The sequence below is a fragment of the Pogona vitticeps genome, chromosome 3 (genome assembly GCF_051106095.1).
Source record: "Pogona vitticeps strain Pit_001003342236 chromosome 3, PviZW2.1, whole genome shotgun sequence".
Taxonomy (NCBI): Eukaryota; Metazoa; Chordata; class Lepidosauria; order Squamata; family Agamidae; genus Pogona; species Pogona vitticeps.
The window spans coordinates 44775495-44801649 of NC_135785.1; the positions used below are offsets into that span (position 1 = coordinate 44775495).

At 38.7% G+C, this 26155-nt stretch overlaps 2 protein-coding genes across 19 annotated transcripts in view; one reads left to right on the forward strand and one right to left on the reverse strand.

Moving 5' to 3' along the window:
* Nucleotides 1–585: 585 nt before the first annotated feature.
* ANAPC13 (anaphase promoting complex subunit 13) lies at nt 586–6108 on the reverse strand. 5 transcript variants are annotated; one of them, XM_078389287.1, is made up of 3 exons: nt 5961–6108; nt 2893–3014; nt 586–1192 (listed from the first exon to the last, which is right to left on the reverse strand). In XM_078389287.1, the coding sequence occupies exons 2-3, from the start codon at nt 2989–2991 to the stop codon at nt 1067–1069; spliced, it is 225 nt and encodes a 74-aa protein (XP_078245413.1). In that variant the 5' UTR covers nt 2992–3014; nt 5961–6108; the 3' UTR covers nt 586–1066. The 5 variants fall into 5 exon arrangements, with proteins under 5 accessions (XP_078245413.1, XP_020642046.3, XP_020642049.3 ...); XM_020786387.3 differs by lacking the exon at nt 5961–6108 and adding an exon at nt 5302–5439; XM_020786390.3 differs by lacking the exon at nt 5961–6108 and adding an exon at nt 5148–5287.
* CEP63 (centrosomal protein 63) overlaps nt 5339–26155 on the forward strand; it is a 38460-nt gene continuing 17643 nt past the window's right edge. For 2 of the 14 annotated variants that reach the window (XM_078389278.1, XM_078389281.1), the window contains exons 1-6: nt 5467–5606; nt 11311–11379; nt 16144–16321; nt 19652–19747; nt 21536–21658; nt 24688–24801. In XM_078389278.1, coding sequence (XP_078245404.1) covers nt 11336–11379; nt 16144–16321; nt 19652–19747; nt 21536–21658; nt 24688–24801 — 555 coding nt within the window. In that variant the 5' untranslated portion in view covers nt 5467–5606; nt 11311–11335. Of the gene's footprint in view, nt 5425–5466; nt 5607–5668; nt 5984–6712; nt 6802–9683; nt 9997–11310; nt 11380–16143; nt 16322–17143; nt 17283–17360; nt 18177–19651; nt 19748–20343; nt 20514–21535; nt 21659–24687; nt 24802–26155 lie in introns of those variants that run through there. The other 12 variants (XM_078389280.1, XM_078389279.1, XM_072995858.2 and 9 more) reach the window with 12 other exon arrangements.

Below are 26155 nucleotides of genomic sequence, written 5' to 3' on the forward strand. Positions count from 1 at the left end.
GGCTTCTCTGGCTCCCTCTTGAGTTCTGGCCCTGGTCATGGGAGGGTGGCTTTTGTATTTGTCATTTGCCAGGGATAGACAATTGGTGATCTCTCCTCTATGAGGAGTGCCACTAACTCAGGGGCAGAAATCATTACTAGGACCTTTGTTTCGGCCTTGTATCCTAAGAAGAAATGGGTTCCTTGGCTATGGGGTTGGAGGATCCTGAGATCCCTCTATGGTGTCCATCTGGGTTTGAGTCTATAATGCCTTGAATTCTGGGTTGGGGGTGTGGTGGCACACCAACAGGGGCTTCCAAGGTCCCGTTATCATAACAAAGTACTAACAAAACAGCACATCAAAGGAAACACCCATCTTTGCTTCTGAATAAATATGCTGCAAGATAAGCAAAAGCTACCACAATGTTTGTACAATCCCATCAAATAGCAACAACACAGAGTTACAAAACATATTTCTTCAACATACATAGATTTATACAGGAGATAAATGTAACCATGTTTTCCATGGCAATGAGAAAGCTTTGGTCAGAATATGCAACTGCACAGCTGCCTCTTTCCTTTGATCTCTTCAGAAATGCTTCTACTCTTCAAGCTCAACAATGGCTTATTTTATTCAGAAACAGTCTTATCACAGGACAGACTCAGTAAAGATAGTAAAATTACACTTTCTTTGCTTCTTCTATACATATCACAATCTGTAACTGATCTGGAGAGAACATGTAACATGAAATATCTCATAAATACCAAACAGATTTGAAAATAACCACCCATAGTCTGTTTAATGTTCACCACCATTGCAATTGCTACTACTGCAATTTTTGAGTCGTATCACACACCTAAGAAACTGTATTTATACACTGAAAATATTTAAATGAACTGTCAGTTAACACACAATGGTCATACACATTATCATGCTCTGATATACCTCCAAAGACTCAACCAGTGATTTAGAACTATTGATTTTACAACTTCTTTCTTTCCATCATAAAGTAGGTTCAAACAGGCGAATAAGGGCTTGGTCAAAACATTGTTGCGAGGAAATTATTGCAGAAAGTACCACTGAAAGATTAATTTCCTGTTGGAGGAATATTCTCATGAAGATACTGCAAAGCCAGGTCAGTCCATTTCATTTCTTGTTCTTTTACTGATTCTGTTGTTCCACCATTGTCTTGTTCTGGTTCTGGAAGTTCATTCTGAGAACAGAAATATATTCAGCTCTTTGAAGTCACAAAAATAATAATTCAGAAATATTTAATGCTGAATGACTGATGTTGTTACTGTGTAACAATAATAAACTGTGTAATATAAGACAGAGTTCCTTTGAAGCAAAAATTAATATAAGACCGTGTCTTATATTAATTTTTGCTTCAAAAACACATTAGGGCTTATTTTCAGGGGATTTTTTTTCATGTACAACAATCTACATTTATTCAAATACAGTCAAATCTTCTTCTGGTTGCTGCACAATGGTGGAGGGTAGGGTTTTACTTAATTTAGGCTTATTTTGGGGTAGGTCTTATATTACGAGCATCCTGAAAAATCATATTAGGGCTTATTTTCAGGTTAGGTCTTATTTTGGGGGAAACAGGGTATCAAGTCACTTCCAAGTGTCAGAAAACCTAAAAGGAAATGTCTGAATATCTTCACAGGACACCTGCTATGAACAGACTCCCAATGAGAAGCTTATTGCACCCCACTATATAACACCAATGCAATTATTAAATTTGCGGATGATACGACAGTGGTGGGACTCATAAATAAGAACAATGAGTCTGCTTATAGAAAGGAAGTACAAAGATTGATACTATGGTGTAAAGAAAATCATCTCACACTTAACATCAAAAAAACTAAAGAACTCATAATTGATTTTAGGAGGAAGAGAAATGTACATTTACCACTGTACATAAACGGTGAGGAAGTGGAGAGAGTTGGTAGTTTTAAATTTCTGGGTACTTACATCTCAGAGGACCTCTCATGGACTATAAATGCCAACATGCTAATAAAGAAGGCACAGAAGAGGCTGTATTTCCTGAGAATGCTCGGGAAGTTAAATTTATCACAGCATTTACTTCTGTCCTACTACCGTAGCACCATTGAGAGTGTCCTAACTTATGGCATTCTGGCATGGTTTGGGAGTAGCTCTGTAGCGGACAAAAAAGCTCTACAGAGAACCATTAAAATTGCCCAGAATATCATCGGGCTCCAGCTACCAACCCTGGATGACATCTTCACATCCCGCTGTCTGAGGAAGTCACACAGCATCCTGAGAGACTCTTCCCATCCTGCTTATAACTTTTTTGAACTGTTACCGTCTGGCAGAAGATATAGAACAATTAAGACTCGGACCACACGTTTTCTAAATAGTTTTTATCCTAGAGCTATAATTGCAATTAATAATGAGCTTAAAGACCACCAGTAGTGAATAATTAGTTGGACTGTGTTACTTGGCCTGAGGTGTAGATGTTTGTATTTTTAGTGGGGACTTCTAGTGGGTGGGGAGTGTTTGGGGAATGTTATGTGTGTGCATGTGTCTGGTCTCTGAGTGTCTGTGAATTTCGTTGTATGGTATACTGTGTACATACTTACAATGACAATAAATTATATATTATTATTATTATTATTATTATTATTATTATTATTATTATTATTATTATTATTATTATTATTATTATTATAGACCTGTGTTATATATGAACAGTGTTACTGCTGTTACTTTGATAAGTTTTATTATATTTTTGGAATACGAGCTCTTGCCTCCTTTATACAAAATAACCACCATAGTAAATGTCACTGCAAGCTTTTTAAGGTTGAACAGTGAGATAAAGTTTTAAATAGATTTAGAAGACTAATGCAATTAGATCAATTCAGAGTGAAACTTTGAGCATTAACTTACCAATGGTATTGCCACATCTTCATATGGCAATTTATCTTCCCTCCATGCATCATCAATCAAATCTAGGATCCTCCCATCCCTCTGTACCTCACTGTCCATCTTTGTTTTAAACAGAATGAGGTCTGTGAAACACAGGAAGTATTTGTGGTTATATACATTTTCTTGTTTCACACTTTGCACTTGAACATATTTCCTTCAATTAAAAACCTACCATTACAATGGAACTTATTTCTGAAGTATGTAGGGTCACAACCGGAGTACAGATCTTGGATGTCACCAACACTTACTTCTCTACACAGTTTATTTATGCTCTGCTTTTCATATCTACCCAGTTACAAATCAAACATCTGTTCTGTTTTTCCAGATGTGCTACATTTACTTAGGATTTTAGGTGTGAGGCTTTACTACAATCATTTGGGACATATAGATTGTTAATGCTTACAGACCACTCACCAATCATTTATGGGAGTTTTAATAATAAAATAACAGCATAGATTTAATTTATGGAACTACTTGTAAAAGCTGGAATTAAATAACATGTCTGAAGCTCTATTAACATCCTCAGAGTGTTAACAGATCAATATATTTTGCTCTATGAGTTGGAGCAGCAAATGGCAGTACTCCCTCCCAAGTCATGGCCCATCGTATTTAAGGATAACAAACTTGTTTCATCACCAGATCACAGTGCTCAGCAAAACACAAGTTGATTTCCATGTTGGCATTAGCGAATGAGTTCATGGGCCAAGCTGTTATTTGGTGAATGAAACTATCATTTCACAAACAATTTTGTGAGTGAAATAAAAATGCCAGGGTAACCCCTGTTGAGACAAGGATTGCTGTATTACCCATATGGCCAGGTTTCACCTGGCTTTTAGGCAGTCCATTAGGTGTCTATTTCGCCCATCTGTTGACCTGGATTCCAGGCTTTGGGGAGGGAGGTCTCCTGCCCTTTCAGAACCAGAAATATGAAGCAAAACGTAGCAGCCAATCGTTTTACTAACTGTTCTGTGAAAAAAGAGACTTTCAGCATGATTAGCCCATGCCATGAGTGAAGCCACCCAGTTGGACAGGAGCTCATAAATATATGAATGCTTCATCCTGAGTGCACAGTGCAACTGAGGGAAACCTGGCTCTGTCTGTTTTGCTGAGAAATGAAATAAATGAGGAGTGAATGCTGGCTGGAGATTAGTCCCCAAAAAAGAAATTTTCCAAACCATGATGCTATGCATCCTACTGCATTTCCTCTTTTGACAGTGGACTGGACTCAATGGCCCCTGCACGCCTTCTTGGCTCTCCAGTTCTACAGATCTATGATTCTACCTGTCTGGAAACATCAAGTTCCAGAAACTTCTGGGAGTTGTTTGATGGTAAGTGGTGCCGCCGCACGGACTCATATCACACCGGTTCTGAAAAATTTTCACTGGCTGCCGGTTGCTGCTTGGGCCCAATTCAAAATGCTTACTCTGACATATAAAGCTCTAAACGGCTTAGGACCTGGTTATAAGGACCGCCTTCTTCCATATGAGCCTGCCTGTCCTCTAAGATCAGGCCAGGAGGCCCTAGTGCCTTCTCGGCTGTTGCCTCCGAACTTTGGAATGCCCTCCCTATAGAGATCCTCCTGGCTCCAATACTTTTGGCTTTTCGGCGCCAGGCAAAGACCTTTCTGTTTAGCCAGCATTTTAATTAAACAGTATTCTCTAGCTGGCCACATGAGAAGCAGGACTTATTAATATTAATGTTTTAAGAATTGTTTTAATATAGAATATTTTACATTGTCTTTTTAATGTTTTTAAGTTTTAATATTGTTGTACGCCACCCAGAAGCCACTAGTAATGGTGCGGCTAAAAAGACTGTAAATAAATAAATAAATGCAATTAAATCAATTCCGAGTGAAATCATTGTATTATATTTGCTCCATCACATTAATTATTACTACATAGATGACGCCAAGGCTAAAGCATATTAGTAAGAGAACGATGCAATACTCAAAATGGAGCATTTGATGCATTTATATATGCCTCCTATGCAAACCATTATACCTGCATTTGCAGCACTGAAATACTGTACGGCAACCCTTACTGAAGCAGAGTAACCCACAAGCATCTCTCTCCATTCACGAAGTACAACCAACACAACAGCAATGTTAATGTCATATAAGTAACAAGTTTTTGACTTTCTAGGAGATGGCAAATGGGTAATCGCCTAAAGAGATGGGTCTGTCTCTCTGAGCAGTATAATAAGACCGTTAGGATTACTTGTTATGTTAAGATAGGCAACGGAGAGCTGCCTATCCGCTTTTCCACCCTTACTACGCACCCCCCACCACTGGCGAGGGGGGGTGACGCTTGAAGACACCCGTCGCTCCTACTCGCGCCCCTACCGGATCGCCCACCCCTTCCGCTCTCTCACCTGGGACGCTCAAGCTCCGCAGTTGCCTTCTGAGGACGTGACGTCACAGGGGGCGCCTCTAGTGGACGGAAACCATAGAGGCGAGGAGGGAGAGAGAGGCCAACTTCTTTCGAAGTGCCACCGGTGAGCGCTCCGAACCGACTCATAGCCTCTAAGGGAAGGATTGAAAACGGAGGGTGGGGGAGCCGTGGCCAACTAGCGCGGGAATGATGGGGTGGTGGGAAGCACTTTGGGCTAAGGAGCTTTCAGTATGTGAGAAGGACGGGGAGGGAAAACTGGCTTTCAGTTTGACATCTATTATTCTGGTAGGATATTCATCGAGGCAGCTTTTATCTCCTCCCCATGTCCCCCCTCTTTACTTGGTTTAATCCTCGGCGTAGAGAAAGCAAGCGAGAGCGTATGTGTGTGTTGTTCTGGAGCTCGATGGCAATTCCCGTGGGAATGGATGTTCTGTCATGGATGTTCGTCAACTCGGTGACTTATGTATGTGTGTGAGAGATGTTTGCTCCTTCCTTCGTGCCCGCCTCCCCTCCGCCGCTGCTTAGCTTTTGCCCTTTTTTCAGCCCGCTTCCCTCACAATCTGTGTTTCCTCCCTTGAGCTGCCCCACGACCGACCTTTCAAACAGTTCTTCGGAAAGCAGTGCCTTTTAAACGCTGACCTGAGTGGGAAGGACATCCCGCTGTAGGTACCTTTGTTTCTTGGCTGTGGAAAAATGGGCAGGTCCTTGCATTGGAGACCAGGGTTTGTCTCTCTGAGCAGCACCAGATACTAAAACAGACAGAGACACAGACACAGACAGACAAAAACGTTGTGGCACCTCATAGGCTAACTGCTGTTTTTAAATGGGAGCGTTGCAACTGAAGTTACTGAGCTTGAAACAGCCTGCTTCTGATTAAAGAAAAGGCTAATTAACGTTTTAATTTGTTTTAAATTTTACCCATATCTCATATATGTTCATGATTTTAAATTGCACATAACTTTCATACAAATAAGGGAAAAAATGTCAGCTTTTGCAAATCAAGTCTACTTACCCAGGCATTAGAGTGAGACTATGCCATATTTATATCTGTCCCCTATAGGTGGAGATTCAGGTAATGAATAGACTGACAATGGTTTGATTGAGAGGCTTATTATTGTTCTGTGTCATCAAATTGCTGTTATGGCCACTCTTTGACTCAAAGACTTCTAAGATCCTGGAAACTAAAGACCATGTTCTTTTTTGAGTCAGTCCACCTTATATCCTGTCTTCCTTTTTTCCTAACATTATTGTCTTTTCCTCAGAATCCTGTTTTTCTCATGAATGATATATCCAAAGTATAGTAGCTTCAGTTTTGTCATTTTACCTTCTAGCAGGAAATCAGAGTTGATTTGAGCTAGAACTCACTTATTTTTCTTTCTATCGGAGGATAGTATAGGTTGATGTTGGTGAAGATTTTAGCAGCCTAGACCCTGCATTCATCCTGCTTGTTAAGGCTTTGTTAACAGCACAGATACAAGAGGTATGTATGTGTAAAGAAAGCTGCCAGCTTTGTTTGTGTGCAAAATGGCCTTTTTGTAGACAGAGCCTTTCATAGCCCTGTTCTGCACAGCTTGTTCCTACACAAGTGAGGTAATAATTTTGTGGCCTTATATATACAGGCATGTATTTTGCTTAAGCATTTGTTTGCTTAAGAATACATTTCGAGAATACATTTGTTTGTATTTTCTCCCTGTGTGTTGTGAATGGAAGTTTTGAAAATCCTTTCTATATGAAAGCTGTTTTTTTCAATAAAACGAAAGCTACCCGCCAAAAGGTTATCTGAATACAGTAGTACAGTATTCAGGAAAGCAGCATTAGAATACTGTACAGGAAAGCATTGGTAAATCTGTAGCCTGTTTAACTCAATATGATTCCCCTCCCCCCATTAGACATGTTTAGATATTGGCCTACAGATCTGCTGATGATTTCCTGGCTTTCATCTAGTGCTTTGCTGAATCTGTTTATTAAAACGAATAACAGTTATAGGAATCTAACATTCTTTTTTTACTATCAAATCTTTTTTAGCATTATTTTTTAACAAAAGAAGGAGATCTGTACCTGACAGAAGTATATAAGGGGGGCTTATGCAAGATACAGTAGATCTAAGTTGATTTCTGGGTAGGATTTGCACTGACATGCTCATTTACACAGGGTGCTTCACATTTTGGTGATATACAGATGATCGTAATGGGAGTCGGTTTATGGATAAAGATGAGATGTAATAACAGGCACTGTATATGGTATGCATTCCACTGCTTATATTGGGGAAGAATGTTGAAATCTGTATACTGCTAAAGTTACGTTTCTGAATCAGCAACACATATCTACAACTTCAAGGCATGTTTGTAAAGTAATTTTAGACCATCAAGTCAGTTCCTCTCAGAAATTACAGCAAAGTAAAATCATAATTCAATTTCAGTGACTACACACACAGGAATTTCTGTCATTTATTCAGAGCTGCTTTTCTGGAGCCATGGTTAATTCTTTTCTTATAAATATGTAAAAGATTTAGTTTTTATGGTTTAGCTGCCGCGATGATTTTTCTGAACACTGTGATGATTTTTCTGTTACATGGATATCACATGCGTTGCCATACACTTGTTACTCTATTTCCACCCCCCCCCCCCACTGACACAACTGTTACTTTATCTCGGAAAAATAATCTGTCAGTTCTGCTTTAGGTGTATTGTGCAAATGATCAAGAGGAAGATGAAAACAAGATTAACTAGTGAATCTGGTTTATATCTTTAGTATTTGTAAATGAGGTGGTCGCTGTTGTGCCTTTGAAATTATTCTAATGGTTCTTACATATTACATCTTAATGAATGTCATTTATCTACTAAGTATTTTTTTAATGAAAGGCCTAGTACCTTTTTATTTTAATTACACAAGTCTGTACTCAAGATCTGAGGGTTTTTAAGAATCCAAGATAATGCCAGTGGCAGAAGAAAGACACAGGCAGAACAGCTAAAGCAAGGCTAAAATATATATAGCAACGGGGAGCTATACTTTTCAGCTGTATTCTGTGTCCTGACTAATAACATAATAAATTAATCTCAGCCCCTTAAGCTGGCATGAAAAATCACTTTTTCCCAATGAAGTAGGTGAGGAAAGGTTTAAATAGCTGCCTTACGGAGTGAGCTCCCATCGCTTGTCCAAGCTCCTGCCAATCTAGCAGTTCGAAAGCATGCTAAAATGGGAGTAGATAAATAGGTACCACCTCGGTGGGAAGGTAACGGCGTTCCATGTCTAGTTGCGCTGGCCTGTGACCACAGAAACTGTCTTCGTACAAATCCTGGCTCTATGGCTTGGAAACAGGGATGAGCACCGTCCCCTAGAGTTGAACACGACTGGACTAAATGTCAAGAGGAACCTTTACCTTATCTTATGGTGATAAGTGCCTCATATTAATATGGCAGAAGACAGATTATAGTGAAAGTCAGAACCAAGTCACTGATAATTTATAAAACGCATATCAAGAAATATAATTGAACATAAAATGTTATTATATCACCATAATCTTCTATTTTGTATACAGTGGTGCCCCGCATAGCGACGTTAATCCATTCCGGATTAATCGTCGCTATGCAAAAACATTGCTAAACAGATAAACAAACCGCCGAACGGTGAGTTTGGGGCCCCATATTAACTCATTAAACGAAGTTTAATGCATTAATATGGGGCCCCAAACTCACCGTTCAGCGAAGTTCCTCCATAGCACCGCCATTTTTCACGAGGGCAGGGCGCGAAAATGGTTGCGGCGGCCATTTTGGGCGTCTGGCGACCATTTTGGAACCGCCGATCAGCTGTTTAAAAAAACATCGCAATGTGAAGATCGGTAAGCGAAACGCTTACCGATCATCACAATGTGATGTTTTGCCATTGAAAACATCGCAATGCGATCGCATTAACGATCTGAAAAAACAGATTGCTATGCGGATTTGTCATTAAACGGTGCGCTCGTTAAGCGAGGCACCACTGTACTTTGAATTGACAGTGGGAAATGCTCAGAATGGGAGAAAAGGTACAGTACTTTGGACTAAACAACCTGGTCTCAGAACACCAGCCTGGGAATGGAACATGTGCACATTTCTAACACTTCTCTGCTTAGATCCTGGTGTGGCCCAATCTCCTACTCTGTACGCCAGCTTCCTTATACTTTTAAACCTTACTAATGTCTGTGTGTATCTGTCGCTGCCTTTGATATACAGTATATTGTGGCCTGTGCCTTTTGATGCTTGTTAGAAGAATCCCCCCCCCCCCCGTGGCTTGGTTTTGACCTTTACCCTATGATTGCTATATGCACACTCTGCAGGAATCTTCTTATTTGTTTCATCTTTATGTATTGTACAGTACTGTACTTGAGAACAGCTACCCTTCAGGAAGTTATGTGGGTGCTGAGTAGTACTATGGGCTTACCTTTCTTCCCTCTGTGAATTGAGCTGAAAAAACAATGGCAAGAAGCATAAAGAAATCTGAATCTCTGTTTATAGCAATGCCTGGAGCCTTAGATGAGGAGTGTCATTGTTAGCTGTGCTGCTAGGGATTACACTGCTTTTGTTTTTCTTACTTAGCAGACATGAAACATTTAGTCACTGCTTTGAAGGGAAAAATGAGCCAGATAAATGATGCCTCTGTTTGGACTAAGTATTAAATGCTAGAAGGCAGCTTTCAGGTAACTTTTAGATTTATGATTCTTTGCTAAACATTAGATATTTAATGTTTGATTAAAAATTATTTATTTATTTATCAGCATGTTTATAATTTTATTTTTTTAACATCATATAACATCCATGAACACAACAGATGAACAACACTCATAAGAAGACAGATATAGGGGGAAAGAAGGGGAAAAAAAGAAAGAGAAAAAAGAAAAAAACGCAAAGGGAAAGGGGGAAAAGGGGGGGAAAAGGAAAAGTTACAATTATACAATATAATCTTGACTCTATGGCTGTGTCACCATACTAAAATCCATAAAATATGCTATATTCTCTACTCATACTTATTTCTGGGTCCAATCATAGAACATTTTCCAGCTTTCTTTAACATATGTTCTCGGGTTCTCACATAATGCTTCTGAAAGGAATGTTTGATAATAACAGGCAACAAATCAGGCCTGCTTCATACATGACTAGTTACGAATTGTTTTTTTGTGTCTTAAGTCTAAAAGATCCTACCTTTTCTGTCACGGTTGTAATTTTTAAGGATAAATAAATATTGTCTGAATTAAGTCTCTGTGCATATACACTTATGTGTGATGCTGTTGGCTTAATAAATACTGTGGGCAGGAGCAGATGTGCATCTTATATTTTGGCCATATGAATGTATGAAACATTCTTACATCTTTATGTATAGTGGTTAACATATATAACAAGATCTTGTAATTACCTCATGTATATTTCACAAAGTTTTTTTTCCAGCTAAATCCAGGTATATCAGGATATCTCTTTCCAGGTAAATAATGATTTTTTCCTTTTCAGCCCTCAGCTATTCATCTTTTGCAGTACTTCCATTTGAAGAGAAGCCTGTCTTCCTGGAATGGTGATTCTGGCAGCTTTATATTTGTTGCTGTAGCAGAAACATTGCAAAATAATTGCAAGCAGTCCCTTAGCTTTTATAAAAAAGACTTATAATTGCAACTCCTAGTTTTAGAATACTGCAGTGGTATAATTTCTTTTATATTCTTGTTCAGAAATAATGCACAAACTTCACGAAGGCTAGCAAAATCCTGATGTTAAGTGACTGATCACTCTGGATTTCTGTATGAATTTGATTTATTTTTTATTTATAGCTAGCCCAGCATTTGGCCTGTAAATTTATTGAAGTGACAACTGTTCTCCTCTATCCTTACTATAAATTGTGTAATTCTTCAACCTTTCTCTCCTGTTCCTGTTCAGATATCTCTTACACATTTGCAGTCACCTCGAGAGGGATTGGACATAATGATGAATTACTGTAGCATAACCCTTTGCATTGTGTGCTTTTTCAGCTGCCCCGAAGGATGTGATTTCAGAATGGAGGCACTGCTAGAAAGAATGAAAAAACAAGGACAAGGCAGGTATGTCTTCACTAGTTCATTATAATTATATTCCAGTACACATGTAAGCTTTTCCCCTGTGTGCATCACAACACTTGATTCCAACATGTATTTTTGCCACATCTCCCTTTTCGTCATTATGTGAAGCCAAGATCTTCTGTTTAAATTTGGTTTCTCTCTCCCTAGTCAGTATGGTTATTTTTTTCATCAAAACAGCATTTGCAGTGTCCAAAATTTCTTTAGAAAGGGTATTTTTCTTATATAAAAGCTTTTCTTCCTGATATGAAATCCTTCAGAACTTGCATCCCCTTTAGTAACATAATCTTAGTTTCTTTATTGCTTTGATCCCATTGTTTTAGCTAAGGTTTAAACCGGGCTTGTAACCGAGTGGTTTTCAGAGTGGTAACCATATTAATCTTTCCACAGACAACAAGAACAGAAACATTGTGGTGTCTTCAAGAGTGACACATTTATTTTGCCTGTGCCTGAAGAAGTAGACTCTAATCTATGAAAGCTCACATAGAAAGAAATTTGTCAGTCTTAAATATGTCATACTACCTTTGTATTTGTCCTGTTTTTGTTGTTGCTATAGTTTAATGGTAGCCAACCTTTGGCACTTTGGTAGTATTTACCAACAACTGCCCGCTATTGATTGATTGATTGTTTGATTGATTGATTGATTCATTCATTCATTCATTCATTCATTCATTCATTCATTCATTGTATTTATATCCCGCTTATGCACTTTGCTTTTTAATTTATACATGCCTTTTGTTAAAGTCACATTTGCAAAGGTTGCTCGAAATTTTGGTAAAATTATGCCTTGCACACTTACTTAAAAGAAATTTCAATCTGATTAGAGTGAGTACAATGTAGTCTTCCCTTAGCCATGGTGTAGTTAATGGCAATTATTCTAGTTAAAATAGTGTAGTGAAATTAATAGTGAAGCCTTTTTAAAAAATGGCTGAAATCCTGTTACCTAAGTATGCAACGGTTTATCTTTTAAATGTGAATTGCTGTAAATGAAGGAAATTCTATAGACATTATCTCCAACAGTATGGAGATTTCTTGTCTTATGGCAATTCTTATCTAAAAGTTATGCCATGTCAGGATCTGTGCAGCAGAATTTAATCCAATATTTTAATGTATTACTATGTTACATTAGTTGAAGTTTTAAACCAAAAGGCAAGGAATGAGTAATCATTGCTTAGTGATAAGACATATTCAAGTCTTCTGAAGCCCAGCACTCTGAACATACATAGAGAGGAGTGCCTAGCCCCACCCTTCTCCAGTCTCACATTTTTCATGGCTAGTGCTGAGTCTAAGAAGAGACAGGTTATACTCAAACATATACGGACAAAGTCTGTACATAAATGGGAATCTTTGCTTCTTAGACCTGGTGCTGAAACTGAAGAACACAAGCATGGAGAGGTGGTGGGGCTATGCACTTCTTTCTGTGCATGTCTACTGTGCTGGGTTGCAGAATATCTGAATAAGGCTATGTTCTCTGCATGTGGAAAGCCTTTACCACCAGAACAACAGGCCAGCATTTCTTTTAGCCTGGCTAAGAAAACTTTCTGTAGAGACTTGAGGTGTGATCAGATGACTGCAAAGGCATGTGCCTGATCAAACAGGAAAAGGTCATTTTTTCAGGAGCAATCCCTCTTAAAGTGACTCTTCTATCTGCTGGGGAATCATTTTAGCTAGACCCCCCCCCCCCCATAGTAGAAGCCTTACAACTGGGCCGAAAAGGGCCAGCCTGGGCTCAGATCCCTGTTGGGCTTGCAACTCATTTCCCTGTGTGTCATGTGATTGCTGGAAAAATAGATTGCACTGAACTGCTGCACAAGTGCTCCAAATTATGATCTATTTCCTCATATAATCACACCCTCAGGAAGTCTGTTGTCAGATCAGAAAGTCTAATGGCTAAACAATGTCCTAAGAGCTTTAAAGACCTTTAAGAAAAATCAGAAGCCTATTTTCACATGGCTGGTATTTATCCCTGAAATAGGGATAATTCTACTGTTAACCAGATGGTCATTTCCAAACATGTCCAAGTTCATCTGGGTCTCAAGGTATAAGTTGCTTCATTGTTGCAGTGATTCCAGGTAACATCAGCTTGTCTGTTTCTACAAGGGTTTTTCTTATCAGTTGTTTGCACATGCTGGCTGGAGAGCTAGCAGATTGTTTTGCAGTGACTTTTAGTAAATTGCTTTTCAAGTCTGATTTTTAATCACCATGTACGCTTTTTAGGGTACATTTTTTACAATCTCCTTAATTATGTTAACAATCTGTAGACACATAATTTCAAACTTTGACAGCTGTTGTCAGTCACCTTTGACAAAAGCTAACAAAGTGGACATTGGTCTGATTTAAAGCTGCTTTTTATATCCCAAGGTGAAATGCCCAGTTTTGAGTATAATTGTAGCTTATTCTCTGGTCTTCTGTTTCATCTGTGAACTATACAGTTATAAAGTTAGCTACTTTAGAAATAATTTTTCCCATGTAGTGAAGCTGTTAATTGTTTGAATACTGGAGAAAGTAAGGGAATTCAGTCTCTTAACTCATTGATTTCTTTTTTTCTTTTTGAATCTACAATTGACAGGCAAATTTTAAAAAGTAAAGAAAAGTGAGAACCTCTTCTCTCCAGAGCTTTATCCTCCAGTTCTTAGTATTGTCTCTGGTCTAGCATCTTACAAGGTTCCAAATAATTTAGCAAGTGAGTTTAATTGATTACTGTGCCAGAGTGAAATCCCAACTATCTAGGGAAACAACCTGTGATAATAGACCACAAATTCATTTTGTCTCATTATGGTGTTGTCATTCATTCTGTTGTATGTGTACAAACTGATTAAACCTTTGTTTGCAGAGTTGATTCATGGGTTGTACAATGGCTGTAGTGACTGAATGCTACAGCATAATGTTAGAAGGGGAAAATGCATTCATTCTTGTGACTCCTGTGCAGTTTACCACTTATGTGCAGCATGAAACTGCATTGGATTCTTGTGTATGCTCTGGAACTAGGTCTGTGCAAGTGTAACATCATTTGTAGCAGCAGAAAGTCATATTTGGATACTAGCCTTGATCTAAAGAGCATGTGCATTTTGCTGTGAATTTTATACAAACATGAAAAATCTCTACAACTGATAGAAATGGAAAACTCATAGATAGGAATTACATTTTTTTTATTATTTTAGATATGTGTGCTGCCAAGTCTGTTCTGACTTATGGTAACCTATTACAAGGTTTTCGAGGAAGAGTCAATATGTTTTAACTTAATTGGAAAACTTTGATGGTCTGTGAGAGCATCATATTCTTTAGGCAGAAGATCCTGTCTGTATTAGTGACCCAGACTGTTCAAAAACATGAGGTGGTGCTCTAAGGAATAGAATATAATTGCTGGAAAAAACCAGCTCTATTATGGCACTCATCTACCTGAAATCACTGCATTTCTAAATTGAACTTACAGAGCAGAGGTAGTGAAAGAAGCAATGTAATCTTTAATTCTGGGAGCTCTGCTTCCTAAAAGCTGTTATTGGATTTGAACGGGACTATAGAGCTATCTATTCTTAACATTTTCAGATTATATGAAGCCCTTCCTGTCATTTTTATTAATCTGTTATTTTAAAGAAATAAAATATGTATTTTTAAAAGAATGTATATAATTCCAGTGTTTTTATTTATACATTTTATCTTTTTGTGTTGATGTTGATTTTTTTTTTTTGTAAATTTGTTTTATATTTGATAGGGGATGTCACTTAAAATAAAGAAATGATGTCTGCTGATGAACGTATTTCACAGCTTTATCTTTCAGTATTCTTGCATATTTACAGTATGTCAAATCTATTCTACGTTGCTCCGTTATGTGCTGTTTTCAAATACTCACTCCTTCTGGCTGGAGAAGCCCATTCCTGGTCCATTAAAATTAAGGGATCCATGGAAGTACCCTGTTTCCCCGAAAATAAGACCTAACCTGAAAATAAACCCTAGTAGGATTTTTCGGGATGCTTGTAATATAAACCCTACCCCCCAAATAAGCCCTAGTTAAATAAAACCCTGCCCACCACCATTGTGCAGCAACCAGAAGAAGATGACATTACTGTATGTGAAAAAATGTACAGTGGTGCCTCGCTTAGCGAGTGCACCGTATAGCGATGTTTCCGTATAGCGATCCCTTTTTCGGGATCGCTATACGGAAACATACCCGATCTTCGCAATGGGGAAAACCCGCATTGCGAAGATCGGGTATTGCGGCGGCCATTTTGGAGCCGCCGAACAGCTGTTCGGCGGCTCCAAAATGGCCGCCGGAAGCCCGGAAATGGCTGCCGGCAGCCGTTTTCATGCCCTGCCCTCGCTTAGCGAGGGCGCGAAAATGGCTGCCGGCAAGGGGAATCCTCGCTGAACGGGTAAGTAAGCAAGGTATTGCTTAAACTTAGTTTAATGCGTTCCAATACATTTTCCCTACCCGTTTAGCGATGATTCCGCATAGCGAGGGTTAATCCGGAACGGATTAACCCTCGCTATGCGGGGCACCACTGTACATTGTTGTACATGAAAAAAATAAAACATCCTCTGAAAATAAGCCCTTATGCCTTTTTTTGGAGCAGAAATTAATATAACGCCCTGTCTTATTTTCGGGGAAACACGGTATAATAGTTGTGGGTGTATTACTGTTGCCTAGGGTTAACCATGTTGTGTACGAAGATGAAAGAGACTAAGAAGGAACACTTGTGTGTTAACTTTTTTCTGGCAAGATCAGAGCAAGCTTTTTTTTTTCCTTGACAGAGGCTTCCTGACTTCATGTGAGGCTGAGCTGCAGGAGCTGATGAAGCAGATAGACATAATGGTGGCTCATAAGAGAGCTGAATGGGAAAGTCGAACTCAGACTTTAGAGTCTTGCTTGGATATACGAGAACAGGAGCTGTCTTCTCTCAGGAATGCATTAGATGAGAAACGCAAAGAGGTACTTCTATGGGGGTTCTCCTTTGTTCCCTTGGCTTAAATATGCTTTCTCTTCTCTTATCATTATAAAATGAATGTGTCAGCAATGTACAAATGCTGAATAGAGCATGTCCACCAGCACACCTGTCCACCTGCACAGCTGGACTTAATAAGGGTCCGGCTCTTGGGGCCAGACCGTCCAGTCACCATGTCCGGCAGCAGCTTTGGTCAGCCTTCCAATCACTCCTGGAGTGCTGCTCTCTTTCCACTCATCTAGCCACTTGGCAGCTGTGCAGGAAGACTCGTCCTCCTTCCCTCTGCCTGGAGCTGGCTAGATGAGCGGAAAGAGGGCAGCACTCGGAGTGATTGGAAGGTTGAGTGAGGCTGCTGCCACTGCCAGACACATGAGTGCCCCGGGGGCCGGACCCTCGTTAAGTCCAGCTGTGTGGGAGTATTTGTATACGAATATGAACACCCCCATCTCTAATGCTGAATCATTTGATGGGAGCAATTCTAAAGATAATTAGTTAAAATAAATGAAACATCTCCACTTGCTATAGCTTGGCAATTGTGCTAATGATATGTAAATCTTGTTCATTCCACATTGGCAGAATCTTCAGATTAGTTATGGCTTTGTTACATTTTGTCATCTGTTTCTATGTACTAAAAAGGTTTTACTTATTCATTATTTATTATTCATTATGTACTAAATCATTTGTTGCCCTCTTTTTAGTCAAAACATGCTCAAGTTAGCTGTCAAACCCTGGAAAGATTAGAAACATGCATATAATACAATTCAAGCAAAAGCTCACGTTCCAAGGGTGTGAAGTTAATAAAAATATCTTTACCTACCTCCATTGGACTCAACATACCTTGAATGTGGTATCATGAAAATAAAGGCTGTGACCATGGCAGCTGCTCACCTTGCTCTTATGTTTCTTGGAATTCACAGTAGGATTATCTGGATTTACAGTAGCTTTCAGGTAGGTTTATGTGAAAGATCTTATGGCCCCCAGGTCCCAAATCATTTACAAATTTGAAAGGTTTGAATAATGGGAACTGGCTTGAAAATCAGTGTAGTTCTCTCAGAACCAGAAATTGTCCCCAGGGAATAATCTTGCCTCTGTAACCTATACCAGCATTCTTTTCCAAATTGTGTTCATAGACAGTCCTATGAACAGCTACATACAGCAGTCTGAAATAGATGCTGCCAGAGTGTGAATAGATGTAGCAGTGATAGGAATCATGTGAACCCCCCTATTTTTGTGACTTTCCAAGTAGCTCCCAAAAATGTATTATAGTAGCAGTGGGTGGGGAGGAGGGCGGGAAGATATTTAACAAAAGTATTTTTGTTGCCTTAAATGGCTTTCTTGGTAGGCAAACATGGTATCTCCATTTAGCTTTTTGCAGTTTGCTGCCAAATTTCAGGAGCGTACAGCTGCACTACGTTTAAAGCAATCAAAACGCTTATTTCTGCCCCTCCCTGCTTCTGCTAAACTTTCATGGTATAATTTGCCATTGAATTTGAGCAGGGGTTGGAGGGGCAGCTCATAGCAGGAACTAAGGGGACAGAATTGACCCTTAAACATGGCTATTTCTGTTCAGGAGCAGATACTGTTTCTGCATCTCTTCAAAAATAGTGAAAAGTGTTTTGTGGCATAAGCTGCTTGGCTTCCAAGAGTAATATTGCATCTAAAATATCTTCCAATCTAAGAATTAAATTCTTCAAGAGCAGAGTATTCTATCCAGGAAAGTCTATACACAACAATATGGGCACGTAATCTGGATTATTTTTCAGTTTGTTAGCCTTTCCGTCATTGATGTTTGTTGAGTACCTCTGCAGATGGAAAGGAGAGTTGTGTGTTATCATACTTCAGGTAACTATTCTGGAACAATATTGTGTTAGCTAGTATATGAACCTTTTGAAAGGTTTAGGAAAATTATCAGGTTCTCCTGTCTCAGTATACCTCATCCATCAACTCATCAGTCAGAAACCAAGGTTGTTTTGTTATCAAATCAAAGCCAGAAACTAAGATAAAATGTATCTAGATAATAAATGTTACCAAATAATGTCTATAATTATTTAGTACCCACCAGCTTGACCACCTTCACCTCAGGATTGTTGCATTTATGGGCTATAGGTGCGCTATAGGTACAACAATCCTTAGGTTTCATGGAATATATATCTTCAGAGGAGCAAATTGTCCATCCCTGGTTTAGTGTTTTGCTTTCTTCTTTAGAGTGTGGCACAGCATGTTTGACCATTTGGCACTTGTTTCTTTTCATTGCGTACTGCTGACACAGGCATGGCATTATTTTTTTCTAGTGCCTCATTTATGGTAAACTATAATCTCAATCTTATACAGTCTAATCTTTGTTGCTATGTACCATCAAGTTGTCTCTGACTCATGATGACTCTATGAATGAGCGCTCTTCAACTGCTTTGCTTAGCTCTTGGGAACTCAACCCTCTGGTTCCTTAGGGAGACAGTCTAGCTCGTATTTGGTCTTCTCTTTATCTGTTGCCTCCCATTACTGTCTTTTCCAGAGAATCCTGTTTTCTCACGATATGCCCAATGTAGAACAGTCTCAGCCTAATTTTAGGCTTTGTCAGATGGAATGAAGCCCTCCTTATGGGAGCATAATGAATTTCTAGAAGAGGCACAAGTTTATTTTGGTACATCTCCTTTGCCTCTGAACTTCATACTATAAAATGGGCGAAAAAATATTGGCCAAGAAGAGGAGTGTAAATTGTGTTTTGCCACATGAACAGTTTGTCTATGTGTGTGCTTGGGGTGATTTCACTCCTTAGTTTCTAAGTTGAAAATTGATAACATATCATGCGTCAAAAGGCTCCATCCATTTTCACAGATTGACCAAATTAGTCTTGCAGTTTAACTGTCCTAAACTCCTCAGTTGTTTGAGGCAGCAGGTTTTACTGTAGTAGAATTCACATTCCTAATTAACTACTAGGAAAATAAGTCATGCATATTAAGCAGAGCCCAGAAAGTGATAGCATGGAAGAAGGAGTGGGTTGAAAACCATAAGAGATTGGAGGATGGAAGGGAAAGGGGAAAGCCTGCTGAGTGTAGCAGGAAGGGCTTGGGACAGAGAAAAAGCATAGTTTTGCTCAATTTTGCCTCCATTTTTGTCTATTGTTGGCATGAAGTCTGCGACAGATTACCCCAAGGGATATGATGTTCAACAGATTAAAACAATTCCCTGCTCATGATGTGAGTCCTGTCTCATTTATGTTTTGCGTGTCTATGTCTTGTTTTCCCCCACTGTCCAACTAAAGCTTGCCTGTAAGGACTTTTGGTACTGTTGAGTTAATGTGTTTTGTTGTCTTTCAGATCGAGAGGTTGTGCCAGCGGCTGGAAGGGATGGAACAATTAAATCATGATGTTACTGTCAAATATGAACAGCAGTTATGCAAAATCCAGGAAGAGGTGTGCATCCCCAAGTCCAGCTTTATTTTGTGACTTTAAATGAATTGCAACTGCTTTCATGTTTTCAGTTGGAAATAAGATGGTTAGTTACATGGGAGAAAACGTACTGTCATGAAAAGGTGTTTTTCCATGAAACTGAAATCCAGCAAGGATTCTTCTGTCTTCTCTGTCCACTAGATGTAACTATTAGTTTAGCTGAAATTGCGTTTTTAACCTAGTGGGACACAAAAATTTCCATGTTTTTCTGTTTCAAGCCTGCAAAGAAGTTTGTAGCCTCATCCAAGGCAACTGGCAGATATACAAGGTGCCCAAACCAGATTTTTATCTGCAGAGAGGAGAGCGTGTAAATTAATACCTTTGTTACCTCATGTGGGATCAAAAATTCCATTTTGTTTTGCTGGCAGTCTGGCTTCATGAATAGTGGAGATTACATCTTGCCCAATGTTTGAACTGTTTGGCTTAGCCCCATATCGTCTTTCCTTGATGAAGAATGCTGGAAAATTCAGAAGCCTAAGTGTTTCCTAACATGAAAGTTTGTTTTTATGAATTGGGTCCTTTTTGCATTCCTTAGGCTAGTGATTGCTGTGACAGTGGTGGACAACTTAAATTGCAGCAGTACTTTTCACAGGAGTCATTCTGCTGATAGCATTTTTATCAAAAAGCTATGGATTGGCAGTTTGGCAGTGGATATACACTAACAGTTGCGATTGAGAGCCCAGTTGTCATTTGGTGAATTACCAATGGAATGACCAGTGAAATTAAAAAGGTAGAATAACGATGTAATGTATAGTCTCCTTGGTGTAATAGTATAGCATGCTTAGAGCTATTGTAGTTAGGTGTTGTTCTTATTGCGTTCAGTGGAGTTTACTCCCAAGTAAGTGAGCATTGTACTGCAATCTACATTCTTTGAAATCTTTAATAAAGTAAGTAACAGAATGTCTTGATGTACTGCAGTTACTTCATTGTAAGATCTTGAATGCCATGACAGAATTTTATGTTTGGCCTTCAGTTTTTTTCTGTCTTTCTCTTCCCTTTCCTTGTCAGTTACTGGAGGTTAAATGCCATAAGAGACTAGCAATTCATTAACCTTTTCTCTCTGGAGAGTTTATTCAAGTTCTGTGTAGTTGAGACCATAAATGAAATTATTTTTGTGGTCTGCTTTTGCAAGCTGATGGCATTTGTATACATTTTTGCAAGTCTTTTCATTCTAGCATGAGTAATGATTTTTGTTTAAGAGGTTCCTCTACTGGGGTATTAAGAATTCTGCCAAGCATAATTGAGGTAAAGTGATAGTTATTTGCAAAGACTGGAAACTGTAACAGCAGCATTTTAACCAATTCAGAAGGCTGAAGAGGATTAGCAGCTGAGGAAGAATTATAGCAGGAGAAGGTCTCCAAATAAATTACTACTACTGTAAGTAGTAATTAATACTGAGCAAGGCCCCCACTACCTTGGTTTGGGGCCCAATTTAGCAGTTTGTATCCCACTGAAATTCAGCCTGAGTCAATATGTTTCCAGACCAAATCTGCGCTAAAGTAGATTGCTAGATCTTTACACCTGTCACTGTCTTGCATTAAAATGTGAAAATAGCTAAAACGTTTTTGTTTTTCCATACAAACACATGAAATATGGAGGCACAATAGTATTTTCTGAGTGGATCAACTGTATCAAATTGTAAATGGGTAGTTTGTGCTAGCTGCCTGTAAAGTTTACTTTTTTCAGAATATGAAATGTAGTTTTAAAAAATGTTCATAACATTAGTTGAACATGCAGGGGTTTTTTTTGCAGCTAGCCCGACTAAAGAAAAGTTATGAGAAATTGTTGAAGAAACAATTGAAAGAGGCCAGGCAAGCTTCTAAAAGCCAAGAGGAGGATCCATCTGAGATCAGCATCTTGACCAAAAAGTTAGAGGTAGGTGGATAAAATGCCATCCTGGTGAAGCTTTTATAAGCTTGAGTAGCCTTGAGTAGGTGCTAAGATTAGAAGAATTCTGATATTAATCTCATGTACTGTAGCTAAGTAAAACATTTCAATTCCTTACAGTCATGTTTTGATGCAGAAGCTATACAGAAGTAGACCTGCAACATAGGCATTCTGGGGTATTGCCACCTGGACAATTGTAAGCAATGATTCCAAATGTCAGCACTTGATATGTAAACTTATTTTTTTACAGTAAAGATATCCATAAAAAACATATTCCAATAGATTTATTATTGTATTCTGCCATTTAGATACTACATATTTCCCCAGACAATTTAGTGTATTTGGATGAAAATGTCATACGCTGTTTTCCCGCCATCCATGATACAGAAAAAGAAGGGTGTGTTCTGTAGTTAGTAGAGTTATCCCATTAGTTTCTTCTATAGCAGGATTGTTGGAAGTTTTATTGGGAATATTAAACCCTAAACTCTGCCCTTCAATGCATTGGATTGCTTTATGAAGATAAAAAATATGCCACAACTCACATAGAGCAGGATGTTCCCCCCCTTGTACACTAGAGTTGATTACTGGCTGACACCTAGATACATACTGGCTTTACATGTAAGTCCTGTTACACTGAGGGTTTCTTCTGTGCAGAAAAGTGCTCAGTAGTCATGTACTTATTAATCTGACAGGTACTGAATAAGGACATGCTTAATGCTGGGTTAAAAGCCGTATAAAGAGGCTACATGGTGAAAGATTGTGGGCTGCATAATTTTTTTACAAACATACTACCTATAGATGAAGTCTAAGAACAATTTTGTTTTAAAGTTCTGGAACAATGCTTTCTCACAGCAGCACACAAAAAGGGATTGAGGGAGTGATTGGAAGGTGCTGTGAACATGCCCAGAATTGATGGAGGAAGGGAGGATAGAAAGCTGTGGAAGGTTCCAGATGAATGTTTCTGTGCAGGCACAAAATCTGGCTATGTGAATCATAGAAGACCATAAAGAAAAAAAATTACATCAGAGTTTTTTTCCACTGCTAATTTGTGTACTGCCCTTGTGGTTCATAGGAAAGTGTCCCTGGGACCTTAATATCTCCTTTTCTGTGGATGGAAAATGATCAGCTGAGGGTTTCTGAGTTATAGTGGTAGAAATTTTGCTGCAGCCTCTGAGAGTAACTCTGTAGTACTGTAGCCTGGAACAGCATGTGCTTGGGACAGTATAAAGATCTACAGGCATCTAAATGTCATTATTCCCTGACATGACTATGGAGCAGCCCAAGAACTTAGTCAGTTCAGAAACCTTATAGTTAAATGCTCTACTTTGTGGTGGTAGTGGTGGGCGAGTAGCTTAAAACAAAAGGCCATGGCTGTGATAAACAGTGCCCATAAGCTAGCAGGGCTTGAGAAGTGGCAGTAATTATGCTCCAGATTTTCATCTTACTCACAATGAGATTGTTCTATAAGTCACTTAATTAAATTGTCATGAGTTATCAATTCAATTCCCCACTGTGCTCCTTGACAGAAGCTGGGATCTATAGAATACAGTTCTGATTTCATTGTAGGCTATAGTCAGTAGATCTGGTTTGAAGCTGATTGTGATTTATGGAATCCTTTAGTAGGCAAAGACAATAAATTCTGTTATTTTACATCTTCTCAAAGGTTGTTGAGAAAGGTCTCTTTGAAAATAAGTTTTGGCTGCTTATGGAAACTGCTTAAATGTTTTGTTTATAAATGATCAGATTATTAGTCAGCTACTTTAAGATAACATAATAAGTTGCAAATGACTTCAGAAAACTTTGGTCACTGCTTACCAGTGAATTACTACAGCACAGGGTGATGTTGCATGTATGTGATAAAAATGGTCAAGAATCACTAAGGGGATGTTTTCACCGTTCTCTCTTGTTCCCTTAATCATTTACATTCCATTTCTTGTCTTGATACTAAAGTTAAGTGCACATTGCTTTGGAACTTATTTGTCCAAGTTTCTCTGGTAATGGAGAAAGAGAAACAGAAACTTGTTTGGGAGGAAGAATATTACAGTATAGAGAAGATAGTAACCCCAACTGAAACACTGCATTTCATTTTGAGCAACTAGGAAGTCAAATTCTAGTTATGAATAGGGCATGAGATAACGTACCTATTGATGACACCAGGTTCTTATACTGATTCCAGGGATTGATTGCATGAAAATGAATTGTTGCAGGTATATCCTTGGAGCCTATTCACTGGATCACAGCTTTATTGCTAATTATATTACAGACAATATTTATTGGGCCTATGGCACTCAGCCACATTCCTCACAGCAATTATAATAGGGATGAATACATCATCCAGGAGGAGTATTGCATTTTTCTAATACAAAGCATTATATGTAGAACATTCGGAAAGTGTAATATACTTATAACAAAATTACTGTCCTGGGAGGTGGATGGGAATTACGCACAGCAAATAAGGGGCATGCAAGTATATATTATATAAAATGCTTTTTTGTGATAATTTGCTTAGCAGTTTACAATATACTCTGATAAATAATGACTAAATATATAATAACCTGTATTTCCCCTATTTTGGGTACTAACTTATTGGAAGCATTTTATAGTGTTTTCCAGTATTACCTTTTCTTGAACCTGACTGCCATGATTTATTCACTGTTGTTTCTGAGATGCTGTGTCTGACTTTGGGAGCATCTTAGATTATCCAGCAGTGTGCTACAGGAGTGTTTTATTTTTAAAAGGAGATTTTAGAAAGCCAAACTGAGTTTCTGTAAAGGTAGCCATTAATCTAGTTTTGCTATATGGATTTGGAGCACTAACTGATATCTACGTTTTAAATGGCACAATGAAGTACTTTTCTGGATGTTTGCATCAGATACCTGGTTAGATGAAATCTCTGCAGTGGATAGATATATGTAAGATGGGAGGGAGGGAGTAGGAATAGGAGTGAAGTAAAACATCAGAATTGAAGTAGTGGATATTTTCCACAAACGGCTAGTAAATAACACTTGTCTTTACAGGAATTCCGTCAAAAATCCCTAGATTGGGAGAAGCAGCGCTTGCAGTACCAACAACATGTGGCATCGCTGGAAGCACAAAGGAAGGCTTTGGCTGAGCAGTCTGAGCTAATTCAGGTAGAATTAATGGCTGATAGGAAATAGGGGAAAGAACTTATAACAACCATCTGGGCTTTAGTATAGTTCAGGGTTCCACTGAAATGAACTCGAATCTTCTGAAGCAGGATCAACTGTGGGTTAATCCTGTCCTGTACAATATATACACATGGCTGAAAAAAAAATCTGAAATATGTTCAGCAGATAGAAAAAAAATACTCCATTCTTAAGCACAAATTGAGGAAAGGTCATAAAATGGTTCTTGTGGGGAACTCCATAATGTAAACATTTAAAAAATATATTCCATTCAAGGCTGTTTAGCTCTTAGGTGCCAGATCGTGTGCTAGAAAGTTTTTTAAAAACTGGTGCATTATGTATAAAATTTGCGTGTAGCAAGATAACCAAAGCAGTGCAAATGTATAACTCTGGTTTTTTTTGTTTTTTTGCATCTTGAAGCAAGAGTACAAAACCTCTGCTATTTTTGAAGAATTAATCTGTTCACTGGGTTTGTGCTTGTATAGTTTAGATAGTTTAACTGACCAGGTGTCAGCTATTAAGAAGTCAGTTCTGATACAATCACAGTAGATGCTGATAAGAAGCTCTTACTGGGAGCTTTTCACTTAATGGATTCAAGTGTAGAAGTTCTGTATTGCAGAAGCTGGCAGTGACGGGATTGAACCTGACACTGATGGCAGCTTTGAAAAAAGCAGATGGTAGCAGATTTGCTTAAGCAAAGCATGAGTCTTTTTGAGACAAATGCCTTGCCACAGATATGTCTGGATTGTTGATGGCTCTTTCTTGGAGTCTCAGTTGGCATACTGCTTCAGTGATAGGGCAATAGGAAAATGGCAAATGTGCTTTTGGCTTTCAAAGTAATCAGTGTATACAGTACTTAACTGTAGGCACATGGTTATTTTATGATTGTCACCTTGAATACCTTTGGGTTGGGGTTTTTTTGGGGTTTTTTTTGTTTTTTTGGGGGGGGGTTGGAATCTCCCACCCTTAGTTAATGAAGAATTCATTTAAAAATTCATGATGGCAATGGGGAGCCATTGCATACATCATGTTCACCCATCTTTGTAATGCTGAATAAAATGCAGTATTGCCTTTTGGACAACAGAAAAAATACCACTGATGGAATAGATGTTCCATTTGAAACCCTCCCACTGTCGCTTCTGGGGGTGGGGCAATGAGAATCTCTGGAACAGTTGTGGGGGGGGTTAATGAGGAGGAAGAGGACATCCTATTGGACAAAAAAAATCCAAATATACAATGTTTCCAGATTTCATAATTATTTTTGCTGTGTACTGTATGCCAATTATTCTGACCATCCTATCGCTGAGAGTGTTCAATTCCTTTGACAACTGTTGTTGTA